This window comes from Panicum virgatum, chromosome 9K (assembly GCF_016808335.1).
Source record: "Panicum virgatum strain AP13 chromosome 9K, P.virgatum_v5, whole genome shotgun sequence".
NCBI lineage: Eukaryota > Viridiplantae > Streptophyta > Magnoliopsida > Poales > Poaceae > Panicum > Panicum virgatum.
This window is the reverse complement of record NC_053144.1, coordinates 51003979-51026392: the sequence shown is the minus strand read 5'-3', so window position 1 is coordinate 51026392 and position 22414 is coordinate 51003979. Positions and strand designations below refer to the sequence as shown.

At 44.5% G+C, this 22414-nt stretch overlaps 2 protein-coding genes and 1 long non-coding RNA gene across 3 annotated transcripts; 2 read left to right on the top strand and 1 right to left on the bottom strand.

The window, feature by feature from the left end:
• Positions 1-176: 176 nt before the first annotated feature.
• LOC120652063 (hexosyltransferase GAUT11-like) lies at positions 177-5445 on the bottom strand. The gene is made up of 2 exons (XM_039929758.1): positions 4760-5445; positions 177-2159 (listed from the first exon to the last, which is right to left on the bottom strand). The coding sequence occupies exons 1-2, from the start codon at positions 4940-4942 to the stop codon at positions 702-704; spliced, it is 1641 nt and encodes a 546-aa protein (XP_039785692.1). The 5' UTR covers positions 4943-5445; the 3' UTR covers positions 177-701.
• A 10143-nt stretch (positions 5446-15588) lies between these two features.
• LOC120648777 lies at positions 15589-17966 on the top strand. Its single transcript, XM_039925440.1, has one exon. It carries the CDS (start codon positions 15640-15642, stop codon positions 17800-17802), a length of 2163 nt encoding a protein of 720 aa, XP_039781374.1. The 5' UTR covers positions 15589-15639; the 3' UTR covers positions 17803-17966.
• Positions 17967-18834: 868 nt separating this feature from the next.
• LOC120648776 lies at positions 18835-20470 on the top strand. Its single transcript, XR_005665082.1, has 3 exons — positions 18835-19891; positions 20000-20073; positions 20167-20470. It is a non-coding gene; the product is annotated as an uncharacterized LOC120648776 (long non-coding RNA).
• The last annotated feature ends 1944 nt before the right edge of the window (positions 20471-22414 follow it).

Sequence of the window (22414 nt, the reverse complement as noted above, 5' to 3'; positions counted from 1 at the left end):
AAGCTCAATCGTTAGCTCTTTGGAACTCAAAATTCATACCTAGGTTATCCCCTGCGCATTTCGACTAAAGGCCCAAATTATGAAGCAAACTTTCCAGAAACAACAAATGGAACAGAATGACATTTGCAGTGATCATACAGAAAATGAACGAATTCAAATATGGAAGCTAGTCAGACTAAGAAAAACACCACCTCATGTTCAGCACATCAAAATGATTTCAAATTCCTTTCTCCAGTTTCAACTGAGTTCATACTAAGGAGTATAAACTGCTATTTATACAGAGGAAAGAACCTTCTTCACCAGTATAAAATAAGATACTATGAAAAGAATGCAACACCAGTGATCCTGCACAGCTGAACTGGCAATTGGCATTTCCTAACATCTCAAAAAATTGGCCCATTGATCCAACAACCGTATCTCTTTTACAATATCTATCCAGATGTATCTGGTTAGACTGCTAAAATTTCCAGTCCAAATCGTATGTAAAAATCTGCAAATGAATTATTTTCATCTCAAAATGAATCTTCCCCCAACCCAAAAAGAAAACTTTAGCAGTTGACTTCTTTGATGCTGTCCCTTGAGTATATATTCTACCTCTGAAACATCCCTCACATAAGGTGCTCAAAAGCAAGCCTCATGTGAAGAAACTGAAGCGTACAGCTTCAATGGCATGCAAGAACATACAGAGATTTGCAGACTTTCTAATGTAACATACACTCTCTAACATTCGGGTGTGAGAAATTCACATACCGCTCCCATATATACTTGTAACGGCGAATAGCCAACTTCAGCCAGGGTTTCATGTTTCCATTATAGTGCACAACAGCAGCACTCTCAATCAACCGATCATCTATGTCTACATCATACCCCAGACCCAAGACATGCCATCTGCGGTCTAGGGGCTCCATCAGGCCATAAAATGTTAAAAGACCTGCAGGGAGCGTTCCGGTCCTCCAGAGCAATAGATCAGAATTTTGCTCTTGCCAATAATGGTAAAGTGATGTGGTGTTTGCTTTCCTCCAAGCTATCAAGTCAAAGATGTTCATTCCAAAAGCCCATCCACAAGTATGTGGATCAATCTTGGAGCTGATAGTTGGGTGTGAAAAATTGAGATACTTGTGATACCGATGAAATGACTCTAAACAAGTTTCCACTGCTCCAATGACATTACCATGCAACTCAATGGAGAACAGCTGTGTCAGGTCCTTCTGCACCACAACATCATCATCGAGAAACACCACCTTCTCCAAGTTGGGGAGTATCTGAGGAATGTAGAACCGTAAATGGTTCAGCAGAGAAACAAACTTTGGATTATGGAATTTTATTTCTCTTTCAGGATTTTTTGAACCAGCTGAGTGGTAGTAACCCTGAGTTTCCACCTCAGATAGCTGCCTGACCAGAGGAGATGAAGAAACATTCAACCACGAGAACTCATCTATGCAGCGGACTTCAACAGTGCAACCTTTGAAGTCGTTTATGAGGAACCAAGTAGACATTGCGCCAAAATGGATCCTGTCAGTGACCACATGGAACACAAGCTGTTGAGGGTGATTCGCATTGGAGACTGTAGAATTGACAACAACTGAAGTGGCCAGCACATTATCAGAGAATATACAGAAATGATACAGATTATTGTCCACCGATCTTGTGGAATTCTGCTGCTCCTCTGAGCGACTCCTATGCTTCGGGTTCCGAAGCCACTCTTCTGTCAGTTTCACAGTTAAGCAGTGCAGACTTTTTGGGAAGGATTCAGCTGCTAACTGACCAAACTCAGCACTCTGAACAATTGCTGCCTTTGCACGCTCTTCTAGTGCAAGGGCATGGCTCTTCAATGTCACTATCGTTGTGCTGATATCATAGTGCGCATCCTGTGCCTTGTATATTAACCGTGCGAACCGGCTTATTATAGGATGGGCATCGTCTCGAGTAATTGCTCGCCCACTAACTGCCCCTTCAGATAGCAATCTTTGGCAGTTCCTTATCTGCGAACTAAGCTCCCATGCAAGCTGAAGATTCCCATGCTCTTTTGTGAGGATGACATATGCCTTTGCTAAAGTCATCTGATCCGCTAATTGGCGAGCAAATGATGTGCTGCTCAAAAGCTCTTCTGTGAAATTCACCTTCTCATGAGGGACTTCCTCAATTTCTGAACCATTATCCTGAAATAAGTCAAAAAAAAACATGAGAAAACATGCACAGGGACAGGAATTCATAAATCGAACAGTGACTTTGCTTATAGCAGCAGTAGCCAATCAATAACTGTATAAAATGTATTGGGTGTAATAGCATTCAAGGAGGAAAAAAGAAGGAAAAGAGCTCAATCTTTCGACTACAATCCAATGGTGTGAAGTTTACAGCAGTCCATTCTCATAGCAGCATTACTGTATTTCTTTAAGCGAGTGAACTGATGAGGTTAATTTAAAGTAAAATCCCCTCCAACATCACAGCATTACTTCCAGCGAAGAAAGGTTCAACTCCGTGTGAAGCTGCCGCTATAGAAGTAGAATTCAAATTAATCCAAGATGAATTAGCTACACGTTTGCAAATCTTTGATAACATTCAAGCTTGGTCTTATCTTCTACCAAACTATTCAAGTAACTGTAAGGAAAAATTTCTAGTCACACCCCCAAAAAGATTTTTTGTTTCTATTTCATTTGCAGTGAATGTGAATTACCTGAGGAACTAGTGTCATGAAATATGCTTGTATATATTTCACGTGTCAGCTTGTGAATTATGGAATGGCCAATTCTCAATATTGCCAATGAATTGGTGTTAAAAGATTGTCTTAAGAATGCAGAAGTACTTTTCAATAAATAGAATAGCAGGAACTGTCATAATTTGATATCAGTACATACTTCCTATTTTTCATATAATGCAACATGTAGTTCTCAACATAATAGCTGAAAACAGACTTGATAAGTAAAAGGCAATAAATGACAGAAACTTCTCTAGATCGATTCTTAACATCAATCTAGAGAAACTAGATTCAAACTGGTAAAGGAATTATATAAGTTTTTTTTCAGGGCGACGACACTCAATACCTCATCAGATGATGAGATGATTGCATGATTACATCTATCTTTAGATGGTCCTAAAGTGAACACAGCTATCTAAGCTAATTCTTTTTTTAATGGTACATTCCATTAACACCATTTTCCATTTATTCACATACCACTGCAAAGGATATAAAAACTTTCCTACATTTATTATCATAACATATGATGACCAGTAAATTCACATCCAAGATTCATGTTGCTCTTCATACATCAACTGAATTCTCTGTTATATTATCATGCATTAGGTGACAATAAGAGAACAAATACAGAAACCTTCCTTACAAGGGTCATCCTAAAATACCCCCTTGACTAGGCAACTCCCACTAAACATTGGCAGTGCCATAGAATTCAATACTTTCTTGAAGCTAAAAATAACTACAGATTGGACCAACAAAATAACGAATGAATTTTATTGTTTTCAAGTATCCCTTAAATCATTCTTCTAAGAGACCACATTCTGATTATCAATTTTAATGGTACAAAACCTGACATAAGGCCACCTGAAAGAAAACATATACCAACAAGCTTGAATCATGAACAGCCTCATATACATCATCAGTATCCGGTTCCACTAATGATTCCTATATCTCTTCGGCATCTTCAGATCTCAACTAAAGAAAAGAGTACTTTTATTGTGTAGTTCCAAGGAACTGTATTAAACAGGTATCACAGGCAGCACATGTTGCTACCATAGACAATTCATTGAAGTGATTTAAATCCGTGCAACTTAATTTAAATATTACAAACAAAAGCCATGAGACTTGCATTTCAAGATGACATACAAGAATATAACTAGCAGAGAGACTTAAGCGTTACTGGAAGTTGCTTGACGCCAAAAGAGAATAAAAAAAAAAGAAATTATGAACATCATGATGATCGCCAAATGTCATAATTTTAGAAGTATACATATACGACAAGGAGACCATGAATAATCAATTGCATTTATCAAAGTACGACATCACATTAAGTCATGAATATTGCTGCACAATACGGATTAGATCTTCTCCGCTACATGTTGTCCACCCAGCTGAGAAGAAAGCAGTCATCTTCCTAGTACGTGGACAGTATTTTTTTAATAATGATTAACAGGGAGGATGGGAAACCACCTTGCGAGAGCGACACCCTACCTAAGTACTTGAACAGATCACCAAAACAGTCCAGGGACAGCCTATCTATCATGCCACACCAACTCCAAAAATCGCATACCATGTTTGCCATTTCTAACAACCCATCATGATTAACAAAAAACACTTTCTACCATCAACGAAGTGGTATGTGGCAGCTAAGATTTCAATAAAATGGCAAAGTGGATGACTAGATACTGTTAACCTTCAAAGGATCTAATAATGAAATATGGCAATAAAGATATAGGCTGAAAATTCCATTGTACACACTATCACCCAGCCATACTTGCATACTAATGTAGAAACCTTGTTCTCTACAAAGGTATAACATCCAGTTCGTATAACTAAAAGTTTACAACATGAAAACGTGAACATTCTACGCATACATTCAAAAGATCTGAGATTGATGTGCTAATCAAGATCCACTAAGCAGAAGCACGTGACAAAAACATAAAACACTTAAAGAGCATGAAATTCTCCACAATTCTTCAGCAGTAACAATAAAGCAGTGATCTTCCGCAAGATCTCGCAGAATTAAGCAATTCGAAAGCTACACGAAGCCAGGTTTGCGGAACTCACCACGACGGGCGGCCGGAACTGCTCCTTCTGGTTGTGGTGCAGGACGAATAGCATGAGCCCAACGAGGAGGAAGATCCCGAGGAGCCACCAGATCCACCCCGGCAGCCGCCGCCGCGCCGAGCGGCGGTGCTCCAGTGCCCGCCTCCGCGCATCGCCGCCCCCGTGCCCTGTTCCTCGAAGCATCTCCGGACTAGTCCAACGCAAGAACTAAACCAGAGGCCCGGCCCGCCTCACCACCGACGCCCCCAAACCCTCCGGCATGGCGCGGACAACCCACAAAAGGCGCCGCCTTTGCGGCGGATCCGGGGTCCGGATGGATCAGGAAGCGATAACCATCCGGCAAACCCACCCACCCACCGGAGGCGGCGGGCTCGACTCCCGCCGCGGATGACCCGGCAGCCGCTTCCGGGACCGCGGGCGCAGGGAGGCAAGAACACCGGCGACGAAGGGGCGGTGGGATCCGCGAGGGCGAGCGGCGGAATGCGAGAACGGCGAGGCGGGCAGGATTCAAAGAGAGGAAGGGAGGGAGGGGGGAGAGAGAGATCTGAGAATGATGAGAGAGAGAGAGAGAGGGAGAGCCGGGGAGAAGGGAGGAAGTAGTTCTTCGCCGGCTGACGTGAAAGGAAAGACAGCAAAAGGCATCCTTTCCAGTCATGCGTCTCCATTTCTTTTTTGCCCGCCCTCGTACACCCGGGTTTCCGGTTTTTGGTTTTACAGCTCCAAACCACACCACTACAGTAAACTTTTTTTTTTCTTCCGAAAGACCAGCAGTACAGCTAAACTTAAGTACTAAAGTGTTAACGGTGATAATACCAGGTAAGAAGGATATAAAAATGTTACAAAGTTTGTATCCAAACTAACGATCTCCTTCTCTATGCTACTCCCTCCGTTTCAAAATGTAGATTGTTTTGATATTTTTAAATTCATATATTTTACTATAAATCTAGACATATATTATATTTAGATGCATAACAAACACTACGAATCTAAAAAAGCCAAAACGACTTACATTTTGGAACGGAGGGAGTAATATTTTCTACAAGTAACATATCTTCATGCTCGTCTTCTCAATCGGTCCATGATAACTCAGATAATGCTCTTAGTTTCGTAAGCATATTTTTCTTATACAACTAACTTTATTTTATTAGACAATATTATCCTCACTACCAATTATGGAGAGGGGAAATAGATTGTTAGCACAATCCTCATAAAAATTTTAATTACAAGCTAAGTATATATTTTAAATTTTCAATTAAAATACGAAGTTGAACCACATATAAATATATTCGAATACGCCCTTTCATATATTTTAATTTTTGATAGATCACAAGTCCACAACCACCCGTGGCATTTTCATCTCTCCTCCGCATGAGTTTTCCTCCTTGGTGGGTGATGGGCCTCTCACCACCTAGCCTCCATTAGTCTTTACTTCCTTCCTGTTGTCTATTTGAACACCCAACTTTAGATACCTCATTTGAAGACTGCTATTAGGCTAACGTGCCTCTAGATTTCAATAGAAGTGGGGAGGAGGGATCCATCTTGTATCATATAAACACTAATAAACCATTAAAAACTGCCACTTTAATATGCTCATAACTTTTGTGATTGGAAACATTTCACATACAACAATATTTATGCAAAAATCTCTGGAACGCAAAATTTGTGAAAGTTAAGCATTAATTAACATGTCTGTTCAAGCATAGGCCGCTATAGGTTTACGATGAGCACAATTGTTGGAGACCCCACCCATAGCCTAATAAGTTATAATGGCCTTGTTTGGTTATATTCTAGCCTTTTTGGAACACGCAAGTTGAGAAAGAAATTTTACATGGAGTACTAAATGAAGTCTAATGGTAAAATCTCTTCACAGATGGACGTAACTTTTCGAGACGAATCTAGTGACGGTAATTAATCGATGATTGGCTACAATCACACGGTCAAATGCCTCATTAGATTTGTCAGGGTTCCTAACGCAAGGGTTCTGAAGTTGGTTTTATAAACTGTCTTTGTTTGGCACCCCTAATTAGCAGTCAAAATATCTTCTAGTCAATTCTAGAGGAAATCAAACAAGACCAATATCTCGCGGGCTGGGCGACTTTGGGTCACTGACGTGTGGAACCAGGACCACACGTCAGTGACCATGAAGTACTGCAGAGGAATCACTTCCCAAAGAACGCGGTGGGCGTCGCTTGCTACCGCTGCTGCAGTTGTGGGGTTGATTCACCCGAGACTTGCACCGTGGTGGGGAGAAAATTTATAGGTTAATTGCAGAGTACGTCCTGGAGATCACAATGCAGCAACTTATATATACTTAAAAATAATGCTGGTCGTTAATTGCCATATGCGTTGGCCTGTTGCTCATTCATTGGGTTGTTCATCATACTCTCCAAGTCATACATGTTGCCATGGGATTCAGATGGGTGCACGTACCCTGAGAGGAGAAGCGATCGAGTTGGTTGGATGGGCCAAAGGGAGCTCTAGCTAGCTCTAGAATTATTGCTATGTTGACGTCGAGCTTTGTCTGCACGTACGCATCTCTCTTGCCATCTGATAAGCTGCAGCAGGACTACAAGTGTTTTTTTTTATAATACGTATATGTATTTCAGATAAGGAAAACGTACATCATGGAGTACAAATACAGACACATACGATGGATATACGGAGCCACCTGTCCTAACCCAACTTCACAAAGATGCCAAACAAGAGAAAAATTACATAAAGGTCCCTGGCACCTTCGTGAAACCTCAGTGCTCGACATCGTCGCCGCCGACCATCGTCGCCGCCGAAGAAGCCGAGCAACACCTCGAGCTGGACGAATCCCATCGCACACAGGCTTTGAGTGGAGTCGAAACTGACACCCATCATCTAAGATGGGATTAAGCCAACGGCGGTCCTCCATCGACCGGGAACGCGTCCCAGTCCATCCAACTCCCAAATCTGGCGTCGCCACCGACGACCACCGCCGCCGAGGAAAGAAAGACCCAGATCCAGCCGGCCGCCATCCACAGAACCCACAAGTACCTCCATATCCAAGAGCAGAAGAAAGGGCAGCACAAACATCACCTGGCAAAGACGATGAAGTGCCAGCCCCGGTCTCCTGTGCATGACTCGCCGACCTCGCCGCAAGCGTCGGAGAAGAACGCCGTCGGGGCGAAGGCAAGGCCACGAAACTTTATTCCACAGCGCCGTCAGCTCCTCCGCCACGCCGAAGTCGCCCGGATACAACCTAGCTCCGCCGCCAAACGACGACGAGCAGACCCTAGACCTAACCCTAGCCGGCGAAGAAGACGCCGCCGGCGAGACAAAAGAGCTCCTAGACCTACGACCTAGAGCCAAACAAGCCCTCCCACCAAGGAGCCAGGCTCCCCTCCCATCACCATCGCCAGCAAGGACGATGGATGAGAGGGGGCCGGCGGAACGATGGAGGAGAAGAAGAGTCGCCCTCGGAATCGCCTTCTGGGGAAAGACGGTTCGAGACGAAGTCTCCACCCCCAATGTTGTTCACGAAGAAAAGGCACTCCAGCAGGACTACAAGCTTGAGACTTGAGAGTAGGGAGACGCTACAGGGGTCAGAGTAGTGCGTTGTTGTATGTGCGATGTGCAAGTGCAAGAGGCGAAGTGATGCGCGGATTTCAGTGACACACAGATACACATGGGGTTTTGAGTCTTGACGGCTGCTGTTGTTGGCTGTGCAGGACAAATTGTAGTAAACGCTTGGTGTTTGTTGTCCTCCTGTCGCGTGTTGAGTCTAGGCCAAGGAAGAACCGAAGAAGCACATGCATCCATGGCGTGTAACACAGCTAACAAGTCCGTTACTAGGTTGCTTTGTTAACACAGCTAATCCGCACTTGTAAAAATTAGGCCATGTTTACCCAAAAATTTTCCTACAGTACTTATCACATCGAATCTTCAGACATATACATGGAGCATTAAATATAGTTGAAAAAATAACCCATTACACAGTTTAATCGTAAATGACGAGACGAATCTAATTAGTCTATAATTGGACATTAAGTATCAATTAACAACGGAAGTGCTACAGTAATAAAAATCCAAAAAATTTTGCGAACTAAACAAGTCCTTATGTGCGTCATTTAACATAAAAGCTTATATGTTTGGAGACATTCATCTTTCTAGATAGTAGCCGCATTACTCAAATATTGAAATATACGCATACCAACTACTCAGAAAATATTCTTTGTTGTATTGGCACGTTCTTGATCTCCGTATCGAATTTTAATTTTCGATAAGATAGCTAAGTCTAACAAAACTTTTCACGAAATCTTTTTTCCTTTTTAAAATTTCATGACGGTGGACTCATGCTTCTCACGAAATCTCCATTTTCTGGTTACGTAACATTATTAGCCACCTCTCAGGTTAATTAAGCGTTGAAAAGTATATGAACTGTTGCAACTTGCAATCTGTCGGTAGTATGTAGGACCGGCTTGCAAGATTCTACCTACCGAACACTTGGCATGTAGATGTAGTAGTACTATTACAGATACAGCTACACAGGAGAACACGTCTAGGGCCCATGCATCAGACAAATGAATGAACGAGTTGACTAGCCATCGACTAAGAACACAAATAATGCAACGGAGGCACGGCACGGAGCACGCATCATCTAGCAGAGCAAATATATACATAGAAGTACTACAGATACCCACGCGAGATTCCTGCTGTGTGCTGGCTGGGCCAATCAGCATGCAGTGCAGGTCGTCTTCCTCAGCTAGTCACCTTTCGTTAGGCTTTCCCAATCACAGCCAAAGCAGCAGGGGCAGGGCAGCTAGCGCAAGGTCCCCCCCCCCCCCCCCCCCCGACCGGAACCGGTCCGGAAACTGCGGTTACCGGTGTAACCGGTCCGGACCGGTTCCGGTACCGGCCGGTTTCAAACCGTCCAAATTCAAAATTTCAAATTTAAATTTAAAAAAATAAAAAATTTCTAAAAATACTTCAAGTTGCGACGAATCTAATGGTGTCAAATTATTTTTCAAATATTCGTTTATTTAGTATACTTTGCGGGTATTTAAAGTTAAACCAAAAAGAGAAAAAAATGGGCCGGCCCATTAAAGCCCACTTTGGCCCGAATGCGCCGGCGACCCTTATGAAGACCTAGAACATCACGCCCCCCATAACGTCACGCCGCCCCCACGCCGCGACCCCTCCGCCGCCCCCACGCCGCGACCGACGCTCACCGCCGGCCAGCCGCTCGAAGCCCGCGGCTAACCGAGCGGTAGCTCCGGTAAGCCGGCCCGGCAGCGGATCTACCGCCTCCCACCGGTAAACCGCGCGCGCAGCCGGTTTACCGGCCCGGAGTGGCGGTAAGCCGGCCCGGTGCGGCGGTTAGCCGCCACAAGGTATGAACTCGATTTTTTTAACCCTATGAGTTGATTTAGAATATTAGATGATTTGTTTTAGGATTTAGGTAAGATTTCGGTGTATGACTTAAGTGTATTTAGGATTTAGGTAAGATTTAGGTGTATGACTTAGGTGTATTAGATGATTTTTTACACTATGACTTAGAATTTAGGTAGATTTGATTTAGGTGTATTTAGGATTTAGGTAGATTTGAATATTAAGGTGCATATATGATTTAGGTAGATTTTATTTAGGTGTGTATATGACTTAGCCACTTAGGTAGGTTTGATTTAGGTGTATATTTGATTTACGTAGATTTTATTTATGTGATTGATATGTTTTTATTGTCCATTTATGCAGATAGACAATGTCAGGCAGAGATAAAGATGTTGTATGGGAACATGGTGAAAATCTTTATCCCGAATGGCGACGATGCAACTATTGTCATACGCAGAAATGAGGAGGTGGTGCGACTAGATTGAAACAACATTTGACCGGGCGCAGGGCGGAGGTGATCCATTATAGGAATGTGCCACCAAATGTGCGGGAGTACTTTCAGTGTGACATTAAGAGGGCTAAGAAGCAACTGCTGATCGGGCTCGAGAGAGGTTGAGACGGCAGAAGGCTGCAGCGGAGGGAAACAATCCCGGTGAAGAAGAAGATGAGGAGGCTCAGCTGCAGTGTGCCATGGACTTATCGAGAGCGGAAGCAGAGTACCGAAGGGGGGTGGAACAGAGAGGAGGTGCATACGAGTATGGAGAGGGTAGTGGTTCGACGAGAGGGAATCCTATGCAGAGGATGTTTCGAAAGCCAATCTTGGCAAGACTACAATGCTGAGATGCTTAGAGTGCAAGGTTTGAATGTGATGTCCACCGCAGAATACCAAATGGCGTCCCAAATGGGGGTCTTCCCATTCTTACGTTGAACTTTTATTGATGTGTATCAGTGACTATTGTATTTGTATGCACGATTATGACTATGGTGTTTGTATGCACACTTATTACTATTGTATTTATATGCATAATTATAAATTATTGATTTGGTGTGGTTTTTTATATTAATATGTGCATAGCTCATGCCAAAATTTTCATCTATTTTTCAACAGGGAACCACTTTAAAACCGTCGGGTTTTTTTGTTCAACGTTCCGGTTACCACTCAAACCGGAGCGGTTTAAGGACCTAACCGGTGGAAACCGGTTGAACTGTCGTTTTTTGTTTGAAATTTAAATTTGGCCGATTTTTGCCTGTAACCGATCAAACCGGTTCGGTTTACCGGAACCGGTCCGCGGCGGTTTCATCCTACGGGTCGTGAAAAAAAAAACCCTGAGCTAGCGACGCTGTCAAGGCGAGGCATTCACCGCGTTCGGCAGGCTGGAGCTGGAGACTGGAGCTGGAGTGGTGTGAGAGAAAAACACTGTTACCTGGCTGGTGGCTGGAGACTGGAGCTGGAGTGGTGTGAGAGAGAATTACTGTAGGACTGGAGCCCTACCCACCGGCCGAACAAGGTGATTAACTCGATCTGCGTAGCATTTTTCCAGGCCGTCCTTGTCGCCATTGACCCGGCCGGAACAGTTACGCCTTACCTCTTCACCCTTCGCTAGCTACCAAGCGGACACGAAGCATGGAGTTATGCTTTGGATCGATCGTCTTGTCCAAACGGCCGGGAGTCACTGACAGCCTAGCCATGCGCATGTAGATTAATCTGGATCTTGATATCAGAGGAGACCTAATCACATCTTGAAAAGTTCTGTTAGAGGAGGAACTGGAGGTGGTTGCTGAACCCTTGACCATGATCTTCTCAGCTGCTTGTTAACTAATTACTGTTTGAGCTGTCTTTCTTGAAGAGACATGATGCATGGACTCTGCATATGATAACTGCAAAAATAGAAGACTAAAAGAAGCGGATCGTCTGATGCTCTCCGATTACATGCATGTCAGTCATAATAAGTTAGGCACAACAAAATCATGCACACAGTTACTCAGGAATCACCAGGACATGACAGGTTGGATGCTTAAAAGGTTGGTGGCTAAAAGTCTTCTCATCAGGTTTCCTAATTAACACTAGGTAGGCATAGTTAATTTAGGAACTGGCAAAGGATCGAGCCAATGAGGTTAGCAGATCTCCTGATCAGTCCACTAGCCTATAAGGAGCCGATCTGCGCTGAAACTAACATAGATTAGGTACCTGCAAACATGGAGGGGGATGCACACACATGACAATTCCTGTTGCACAGTGCATGGCTGTGTGAAAAAGTGACATGCACATGACGGAAAAGCATGCAAACTTGGGATGGGGAGTTGGTGAGCCATGCTGGAGACACGGCTCCACATGCATGTGTCATGGTGTCTTAGCAAAATGTTTTGAAGCATGTGGTTATAAAGCTGAAGATCAGACCCATGATGATGGTTGTGGAGTTTCTTTTTTGTTAGGTTGAGTGTTTGCTTCAAGATTAAGGCCGCTGAGAAAAGCAGGAAAAAGACCTGATTAAATGAGCAAATGGAAAAACCTGCATCTTACTTACCAAATGAGCATATCCTCCTCAAATAATAATAGCATAGAGGGCCAGTATTGGCAGTTTTATTATTGAATTTTAATCTTGTTTTCTTTTTCTGCGAAAGTTAAAAGTGCCACTAGAAAAGTTCGTCCCATTGCGCAGAAGAGTGCAAGCGCAACTTATTCTGTCAATATCAAGATGACTTCACGATTCATTCACAATGATATGAAAAAACATAAAACCATAGATATTCAGTTAATCACTCAATATGACCTCTCGCGAGTTGTTACACAGCTTTGAGAATCGAGATACGTCCTCCACTAAATTAAAGGAAAAAACTGATTCTTTATGGTCTGATATGACTATAGTATTTTGGCATTTTTTTTCTAAATAACATATAGAGTGCAGTTTTTTTAGATCTTTGCGCTGTTATTTTTTTCTTTTGAGAAAGGATTGCTCTATTAGTTACTTCCACGGGTGGAATACTTTTTTTTAGAAAGTCTGATTTTCACCCTCGAACTATTACAAAAGTCCAATTTTCAACCTTCAACTGCACACCCGGATAACAAAGGCCATCCAACCGTCAAAACCGGATAAATTTGGCCCTTAGGGTGGTTTTGTATTTTAAAAAAAATAAAAATTCTAATTAGATGTAAAAAATAAAACTAATTCATTTTAAATAAAAAATGAAAGTAGTACCAAAATTTTTCTAAAAATGTAAACTATCTATTATTATTGTATTTTAATCTTAGTTATTCGAAAATAATATGTATAACAGCAACCAACCAAATATTATGAACATAAAATAATTGGATCTGAATAACTAACAAGGATCATGCTAATAGACAGGTTACATTTTTAAAAAATATTTATACCAATTTCATATTTTTCTAATTTAAAATGAATTACTTATAAATTTTTTAGTTTAAATGTGAATATTTTTAGTTCACACAAAATAGAAAACCACTTTCAAAACTATCTAAGGGTCAAAATCTGCCTGGTTTCAACATTGAATGGTCTATACTATCTGGTTTCGTAGTTTAATTTTGAAAATCAAATTTTTATAATAGTTCGAGGGTGTTTTTTAAGAGAGAAGACAGAAAAGAGATGTCAGCTTGTCGGATGGGGCAAGCCGGACTGATGTGTGAATTGCTGCAACCCGCGGCCCGCGGCCACAAATTGTGTTCTCTCGGTGGTGGTTTGAAGATGGACCGGGCCAGTAGCTGTGTGGAAGCAGGGTCTGGCAAAAGCCCAATTATATTTCACTAAAAAAGCCCAAATATCTTGTGACGTTTGCACAAAATCTAATTTGTTGGCTTGTGCTTGTTCTGATCTGTACACATCTTTCTCCATATGTATGGTTGCTCTTTCAAGTTCCAATGTTCACTCAGATCGATTTTCTAGCTAGTTTCCATAGAAGTGTGTCAAATATCAACTATGAGAAATGAAATGAAAACCATCATGGATTGCACTCTTGATATACAAAAGGTCCAGATAACTCGAGTTGATAAACCAACGAAAATAGGCTTAACATGAATAAGAGGATTCTGAATTATAGAAAGCTAAAGCTTAATTAACTTGTGGTGCCTTTCGGCTAATTTATGGTGTGTAATTTATTTATTCAATAAAATTGTGCTTTCTAAATGTTATCTATTATCTTATTATTTGGTCAACAAACGAAGCCTCCACATTCGCTCTCAAGGCCTAGAAATTCTCACGTTAATCGGAGAAAAATAGAAAAATAAAAATTACCCACCACTGCCGTTACGATAAATATTAGCCTAAAATACCCCTGTGCCTAATTAAAAATCACCCACCAATACCATTATGAAAAATTAAATATAAAATGTCATTTAGCTATGTATCAGTTACAAATATATAATATTAATAAAAACTAAAGCTAACAACAATCAATCAAAATAAAATGAAAATAAGAATAATTATCTGCATAATATTATTAAAGCTCAACAAATCAAATTGTTATTATAGGTAGATCATAGTTGAATTGTTTTAATCAATAATAAGACATAATTTACGATAATGAATAGGATGATGTATGGTAAAAAAAATAGTATAACTTTTAAGTAAGGATACAATGACATGCACATTTTTTAAATTTTTAATACTAGCCGCGCAAATGCGCGGGCTATACGCCTAGTTCCACATATACGTAAATAGGTATCATTTTCATCCAGTCTTTCCTCCCCTTCCTAAATGTTTCTGTCCTTCATCAATTGGCCCCCCTACAAATTGTGTAGGCAGGTTGAATGGGATACCAGTACAACTCCTCTTCTTCATATATTAACATCAATTTTGCTCTGTGAGCAAACTTATCACAAGTCAAAGGGATGTCCTCCCATGATCTCATAACAAATCCTTGGCACATCTAGATTAGGCCAACAAATGCCGATGAGAGGCAGTGTTGCTGGCTCTGCATGATTCTACGACTTTGCGATATAGGACGATTAACACCAATACACACCGATTCAAGCCTCGAGTTCACCTCTTTTGGTCGCGGCGCCGTACGTGGTGCACGAACGGCTTGCCGATTCAGACGAGCATCCGAAGGCAGTGTGCATGTGCGTCGCCGATCGATGATGCCAGGAACAAGGAAAAAGTTGCGGGGTCCACGAACATGCGAAAGATCAGAATCCAAAGTTGTTAACCACCGTAGCTAAAGACGATGCCGGCCTGCCGGTTTTGCTTGCTTCACTGACAGTACCGAGTACTGCATGCTAACACAGAAGAATTCTTTTCTTTGATCTTCGGAAAAGAAGAAGGAGATGGACTACTTTTACTTTTCATTTGCTCGCAGCTGTGCGCCTGTGCCGGGCATCAGATTGCCTTGGTCTTTTTCTAATGCCTTAACCCTGTGGGAGGCATCGCACCTGGTTCCGGCGCTACCTCGATCCGTTTCGTCATAAATAGTACCTTCACGTCACTAAGAATCATATCGCCGGGCATAGTTCCATGAGATCTACTATCTAGTTTAATTAATCTTGAGATCATCATCAAGAGAATATAATAATGCATGAGATGGAGGATCGGATGACATCAGGAGAAGTGGAGCTAGTGGGGCTTTGGAGATACTGGGGCATCCAGGCCCTGGTGCTGCTGAGCTTCACGCTCCAGGTGGCCCTCCTCGTCCTGGCGGAGTTCCGGCGGTGGGTCGACTCCGGCGTGCTAAGGTTCTTCGTCTGGTCCGCGTACATGCTGGCCGACTCGACGGCGATCTACGTGCTCGGCCACATGACCGTGACCGGGGGCGGCGGGTCGTCGTCGGAGCTGGTGGCGCTGTGGGCGCCGTTCCTGCTGATGCACCTCGGCGGGCAGGACAACATCACCGCCTACGCCGTCGAGGACAACAGCCTGTGGCTGCGCCACCTGCAGACTCTCGCCGTGCAGGCGGCCGCAGCTGCCTACGTCCTCTACGAGTCCTCCATCCTCAGCGGCAGGCGGCGGCCCGGCGGCGTGTCGGTCCGGCGGCCGGCTGCCGTCATCCTGCTCGTGGTCGGCGTCCTCAAGTACGGCGAGAGGGTGTGGGCCCTCCGGTGCGCCGGGAGCAGCACGTCCGGCCGCAACTACCGGCCTTTCCAAAGGGCGGAGATGACCCGCGGCACGTGGAGCGACGACAACATGCGCCGCCTCCACCCCATAGTAACCTCGACCGGGTCCAGCCTGGACGACCCGGACGCCGAGGCGTGCCTGCTGATCGCGCAGAGCATGGTGGACGTGCCCCGGGACCTCCTGCAGGGGCCCCTGCCCTACGTGGTCCGCTACGCCGGCACTGCGATTGTGCCCCGGGACAAGCTGTACCGGGTGGTGGAGCTGCAGCTGTCCCTGATGCACGACGCCTTCTACACCAAGGCCGAGGTCACGCACACCTGCTGCGGCCTCTGCGCCCGCGTCGCCTGCGCGGTGGCCACCGCCGTCGCGTTCGTTCACCTCGTGCAGGATCTTTGTGTTATTACCACTACTATTTCAGCTGGTGCTGGTGATGGTCATCGCCGTCGAGCCGCCGCCGCCGCCGACGTCGCCATCACCTGGCTTCTGCTCCTCGGCGCCGTCATCCTGGAGTTCGCGTCGGCGCTGAGGGCCCTGCTGTCGAGCCGGACATGCGCGCTCCTGCTCGAGAACTGCGGCGACGATCGCCCGGGCTACGGCGAGGGCCTGCAGAAGACGCTCGACTCCCTCGGCCGGGCGCTCGTGTCGCTCCGCCGGCTCGCCCGCGCGGCGCGGTGGAGGAGTCGGCGCTGCTGGTCCCGCTCCATGGGCCAGCACAGCTTGCTCCGGCTGTGCTGCCGCACGAGGTACAGCCGGTGGAGCCGCGCGGCGCGATGCGTGGGGCTCGAGGACCCGTGGAACACCCTGGCTCACTCAAGCTCCATCGCCGTCCCGCCCTTGGTCGAGCAGCTGCTGCGGCAGCACATCGCGCGCAACGCCGTCGCGGACGACCACGGCCGCGGTGGCGGGCGGCTTGTCACCACGTGGGGCCCCGCGGCGCTCCGGAGGTGGGGTCTCCATGAGCGCCACTCTTGGAGCGTGGAGGAGACCATCCTCGTCTGGCACATCGCCACCGCCGTCTACACCAGCTGGTGCAAGCAGCAGCAGCAGCAGGAGGAGGAGGACGCCGGCGCCGGCAGCGCGGCGGCGGCAATTGCGGCGGTGGAGGCGCTCTCCAACTACATGCTGTTCCTCCTGGCCGCGCGTCCCTACATGCTGCCGGCCCCTGCCAGCCGCAACGCCTACGTCGAGATGTGCTACGGTCTCGGCTGCTTGACCTACACCTCGGTCGGCGATCTGGCAGCCTCACTGCGGCGCTACGGGGATGCATCGCTCCTCAACCCATCAGCTACTGCACCCTCCTCTTTTGAGTTCTCCTATATGGGTTCGGACGAACACAGCTCCCTTGTAAACAACGAAATATTCAAGACGGCATGTATGCTCGGCGCAAAGCTCGTCGGCGAACCGGAACAACGAGATCACCATGACTCGCCTGCTGCTGGCGATGGCGATGGCAATGGCGATGGCATCACGCTGGAGCTGCTGCTGCGAGTGTGGGCGGAGATGCTGTGCGACACAGGCCACCGATGCAGCGCCTACTCTCATGCCAGGCAGCTCGGTAGTGGCGGCGAGCTCATCACCGTCGCTGCCATTCTCTCCCAATACTACACCAAGTATATCATTTAATTTCTTAGACCAATGCAGCAAGCTCTCCAAGTCCAAGGTTGTTGGAACAGTATTTTCTAGACCATGCTTTTTTGGTGGATTTTCTAGACTATGTTCAAGTATTGTTCCAACTCCATCTGACCGTTAGTAAGCCAGTATAGCTTCTCTTTTTTCAAAAAAATAAAGATTCCCGTGTACTTTTGTTTTGAAAATTTGGCTGTTAATATATGCACACCCTTTATAAAATATGTGTGATTTGGTTTCAGACAAGGTTATTCATCTTTGTGTTGAAGCCCCGCATAATATGGATATGATGGTTTATTTCTTTAGTAGCCGACGACGTATATCAATTGACACCGAGGTGCTTATGGTATTATTAATTTCATTATATCCTACACATCTAGTCTTTTGTACTCCCTCCGTCGCAAATTACTGTTTCTTTTGGCTTTAATTTCTAGGTTAATAATAAACCTAGAAATTGTCACACCCTGAAATTTTTGAATTTCAGGATGTGATTAAAAATAAAAATAAAACAACATTTTTCTCATAATTCTAAAATTTTTCTCAACATTTATTTTTTTCTTCACAGAGAATTTAGTGTAAAAGAAAATAAATATTGGTTGTTTTTCAAATTAAATGATGTTGTTCTTCTGGTGATGCATTCATGTCGCATGCATAGTGTTGTTGAGTGTGAAAACCTTTCAAAATGTGTTCTATCATCAAAAGTTCTCCCCTGGAATTTTTCGGATTTTTCTTGAATCTTTTCCCATTTTCCCTAGAGCAAACTCTAATTTTTAGAGGCTCTTCCAAATCTTCTCATGAGCTCCAAATATTTTATTTGAGTTCGTTAGGTCCCAATATATTTCTAGGATTTTCCTAGAATTTTCAGGCCATTTGGAATATTTTTCGGACTTTAAATATGAATTCTATATTTTTCTAGAATTATTTTAATTTCAAAAATAATTAATTCCGAATTTTAAATGTGCTAAGTCTATCAAAAGTACATAAATCTCTAATGGACCTCAAGGGCCCATTCGTGTGTTCCCGGCTAAAGGCACGTAAAGCCCATTAGCATGGGAGGGAGGTTTAGTACCACATTGCTAGTTGATGTGGGATGGTGAGACTTTTCTCCCTATATATTAAACCAACCTCTCATGGCAACTCCACACAAAAATATAGACTACCCATAGTGAGGCTCCTTGTTTGGGAATCCCTAAAATAATCTTTTCCCTAGAATCCCACCATCCTCCGCATCCATGCATCTCCGGTGAAATCCGACACCACTCTAGTGCTCAGCTCGTCGTCCTCTTCATCGTGGTGTCTTCCTTCTCTTCATTCGTCGCTGAGAAGCTCCGTCGTCGCGAAAACCTGAACTATGGCCGCTTTGTTGCAGCATGGGAGAGCACCTTCACGTATTTTCCCTTGCTCTCTTTCTCTTATTATTAAATCGTGGGGCCAGCTAGCCAGTCCCATCTCGTTGTTTTCTCTCGTGCTTAACTAAAACTCAAACGGAGTCAAAGTCTTACCCACCAACATTCTGGTTGTACACAGCACGTGAGGCCTGGTTCACTTGGCCTTATAGAAGAAACAAACAAAAAAGAGAAGGCCGAGCCTCCCTGCGATCTGCTCTTGCTCCGTCGGCCCAAGCCTACACGAGGCCCTGCTACCCCGAACAGCAGCCGTCCCAGTCGAGTCTGGCCTGGGCACGAGCCATCGCCGTTCCTGGCGTGCACGCCACGCCCGGCCAGGGTGTTGCGCCATATAAATCCCGAGGCCAAATCCCCTGTGACCTGCCGTAGCATCGCCGGCCCTAGGCCATCGCGATCCCCTCGGCCCCGCACCTCCCTGCTGCTCGCATCTCTCCGGGCTCCCTGTCCTCTCGAGCACAGCGCCGCCGCCAGAAAGCCGAGCGCCCTAGTCTTCCCCGCAGACCCCCCATCGCGCATCCCCTCCCAGCCAGTGCTACTGCGTGTTGGAGCCGAGAGCCCAGACCTCCAGCGATCTGGCCTCCTGCTAGAGCCCTACACCTCGCCTTCTGTCATGGCCCTGGGAAATCACGAGCACAAGGGCCCTGCACGTAACATCTTGTCTCACTCGTTCCCGGCCATCGGTGAGTACGTCCAGAGCTTCCCCTTGATTTCCTTTTTCTCTCGCTTGTATGCTCTCGTTCCCTCCCTGCACCCCAAGCATCATCACCAGAAGCCACGGTTATGTGCAGATCACCGCCGCCGTCTCCGAGCAGACCATGGGCGTCTCTTCCTGACCAGATTCCAGGCACTACGATGCATCGGAGTAAGTTATAAAACGGAATTCCCTTATCGTCCTCTTTTTTCTCCCCAAAATTTCAAATCTTCTCATGCCCTAAATCATCGTTAATCTGACCAGCAGCGAGCTTTTGTCCGCCAGCCACAGAGGAGCCCGAGTTTTGCAGATTGACCCCTGAAATCTGCAGTTAATAGCAAGTAGGTCCATGCAGCCTTGTTTCTCCCATAGAATCACCGTTTTAGCTCCGTTTTCCGCGTTTCTTACGTTGTCGTAACCGTAACAATGAGCCTTATCCTTTAGTACGTTCTTTTAAAGCCTTTCTTTTGTTATGGTGTAATGTTCTTAGTTGTAACTTTTTGTTTGCTTTGTATGGTTGCCCGATGATTGCTCCGAGTAGAAGGATCGTTGTTCGAAGTTGAAGATCAAGAGTGCCAAGTGAGCAAAAGCTGAGGAGCAGTAAGAGTAGCTTTTCGTTAGAGAAAGGCAAGTGACCCTAACCATCTTTCTATCTATGCTTATTTACAAGAGTACTTGATTTAATTGGAACATGGAGAACCACCCAAGAAAACCGTACAACCACAATACTATATGGCTCTGGTCTTGGCTAAGTAATTAGATGAACTATATATTGTGTTGGGGTTGTTCCGCTTGGTGGTTATGAGTTTGTGTTGTGGAGCGGGTGAAGGAAGCTGCGTCTTCTGATGGACCGCACGGCAGGGACCAACACATACATATAGGGATTCTTTGTAAATGCCTCGTAGCGTCCCTATGCAATCACACCTCGGAAGTGTGGTATTGTGCCTGATCAGCACATATGCGTGGTTGGGTTCAAAGTTCTTCGGAACTTTTACGCGAATTGTGGTGAAAGTGTACAACCTCTGCAGAGTTAAAACTAACCGGTTAGCCGTGCTCACGGTCAGGAGCGGCTTGGACCCTCACATGATTAATAAACTTAAAGATGGAATTAAATTACTTTCTGGTTATTTCTTGTGGCCTTGCTGAGTACCAACCATAAGTGTACTCACCCTTACTTACTGCTGCTCAGAAGGGAAAGTTGCTGTGAAGTCTTTTGAAGATGTTGCTGAGTTCTAGGCGTACGCAACCCCCAGTCGATTGCCTGTGAAGTTTGGAGCCTTCGTTCCCAGGATAAGCTGTAAACTCTGATAGTCTTTTATTTGTTGTATTTCTCTTTTTCGTGATACTGTTACTGATTATTCACTTATAATGTCTCTATATGTATGAAATTTGATCCTGGCATACATATAGCTATGCATTCGGTTTTGTCCTTAAAACCGGGTGTGACAGAAATTAAAGCCAAAAGAAATAGTAATTTGGGCCGGTGGGAGTAGCTTGTAAGCGCTCATATATAGATATAAATATACACACGCAAATGATAGTGTGCATATATATGTAAGCATATGCTTTTTGCAATGTTTCTCACAAAAGAAAATAATGCGAGGGGCAAAAGAGACTAATGTGAACACCAATCAATCTAGCTGGAGTAGATGAATGTACCATGCATGGTTTCTCTTTCAAGTTCCAATCTTCACTCAGATTGGTTTTCTAGTTCTTATAGAAGTGTGTCAAGTATCAACTGTGAGAAATGAAAATCATCATGGACTGCACCCTTTGATAAACTGTCCAGATAACTCGATAAACCTACGAAAATGGGCTTGGCACGACACTACGTAAAAAATGACCTACAGTGACGTGCACAAAGGTGACATGTTGTTGTACGTCACCTTTGTTATCTGGGTGACGCACAAAGATGATACACGTCATCTTTTACCTCTTGGTGGCATCTCTAAAACGTTGACTGCCACCTTTGTTATGACATAAGTGACGTGCAATATCAAAACACGTCACCTTTGTTATAGGTGACGGGCCACATCTATGACCCGTCTCCTATAAGTTTGATATAGGTGACGGGCAACATTAAAACACGTCACCTATAATGTTAGTATAGGTGACGGACTTTGATGAGTAAAAGGTGATGTACAACATTAAAGCATGTCACCTTTGTGATGACATAGGTGACGTGCAACATCAAGGCGCATCACCTTTGTGACTTTTCTTAATATTTGAACATGCGATTTTTGAAAAATTCAAATTGTCTCATATCAAAAATTGGTCTATACAAAAGTTGTAGGCCTCAATAAGATCTACAACTTTGTAGTTCAAAATTTTTTCAATTGAGGTTGTTTTGGCACACAAATATATGGTTTATATTTTGAATTTCAAATTTTCAAAATTTTCAAATGACCTCAGATGGAAAAAAAAAGTATATACGAAAGTTGTAGCTCATCACCAGATTTACAACTTTTTAGTTGAAAAGTTTTTCATTTGAAATCGTTACACCTGTGAAACA

Excerpts from the sequence above, each read along its gene's own strand:
- LOC120652063 (XM_039929758.1), bottom strand. The coding sequence starts at position 4,942 with ATGCTTCGAGGAACAGGGCACGGGGGCGGCGATGCGCGGAGGCGGGCA. Across the intron at positions 2,160-4,759 it reads AGTTCCGGCCGCCCGTCGTG|GATAATGGTTCAGAAATTGA; the intron begins GTGAGTTCCGCA and ends GACTTATTTCAG.
- LOC120648777 (XM_039925440.1), top strand. The coding sequence starts at position 15,640 with ATGCATGAGATGGAGGATCGGATGACATCAGGAGAAGTGGAGCTAGTG.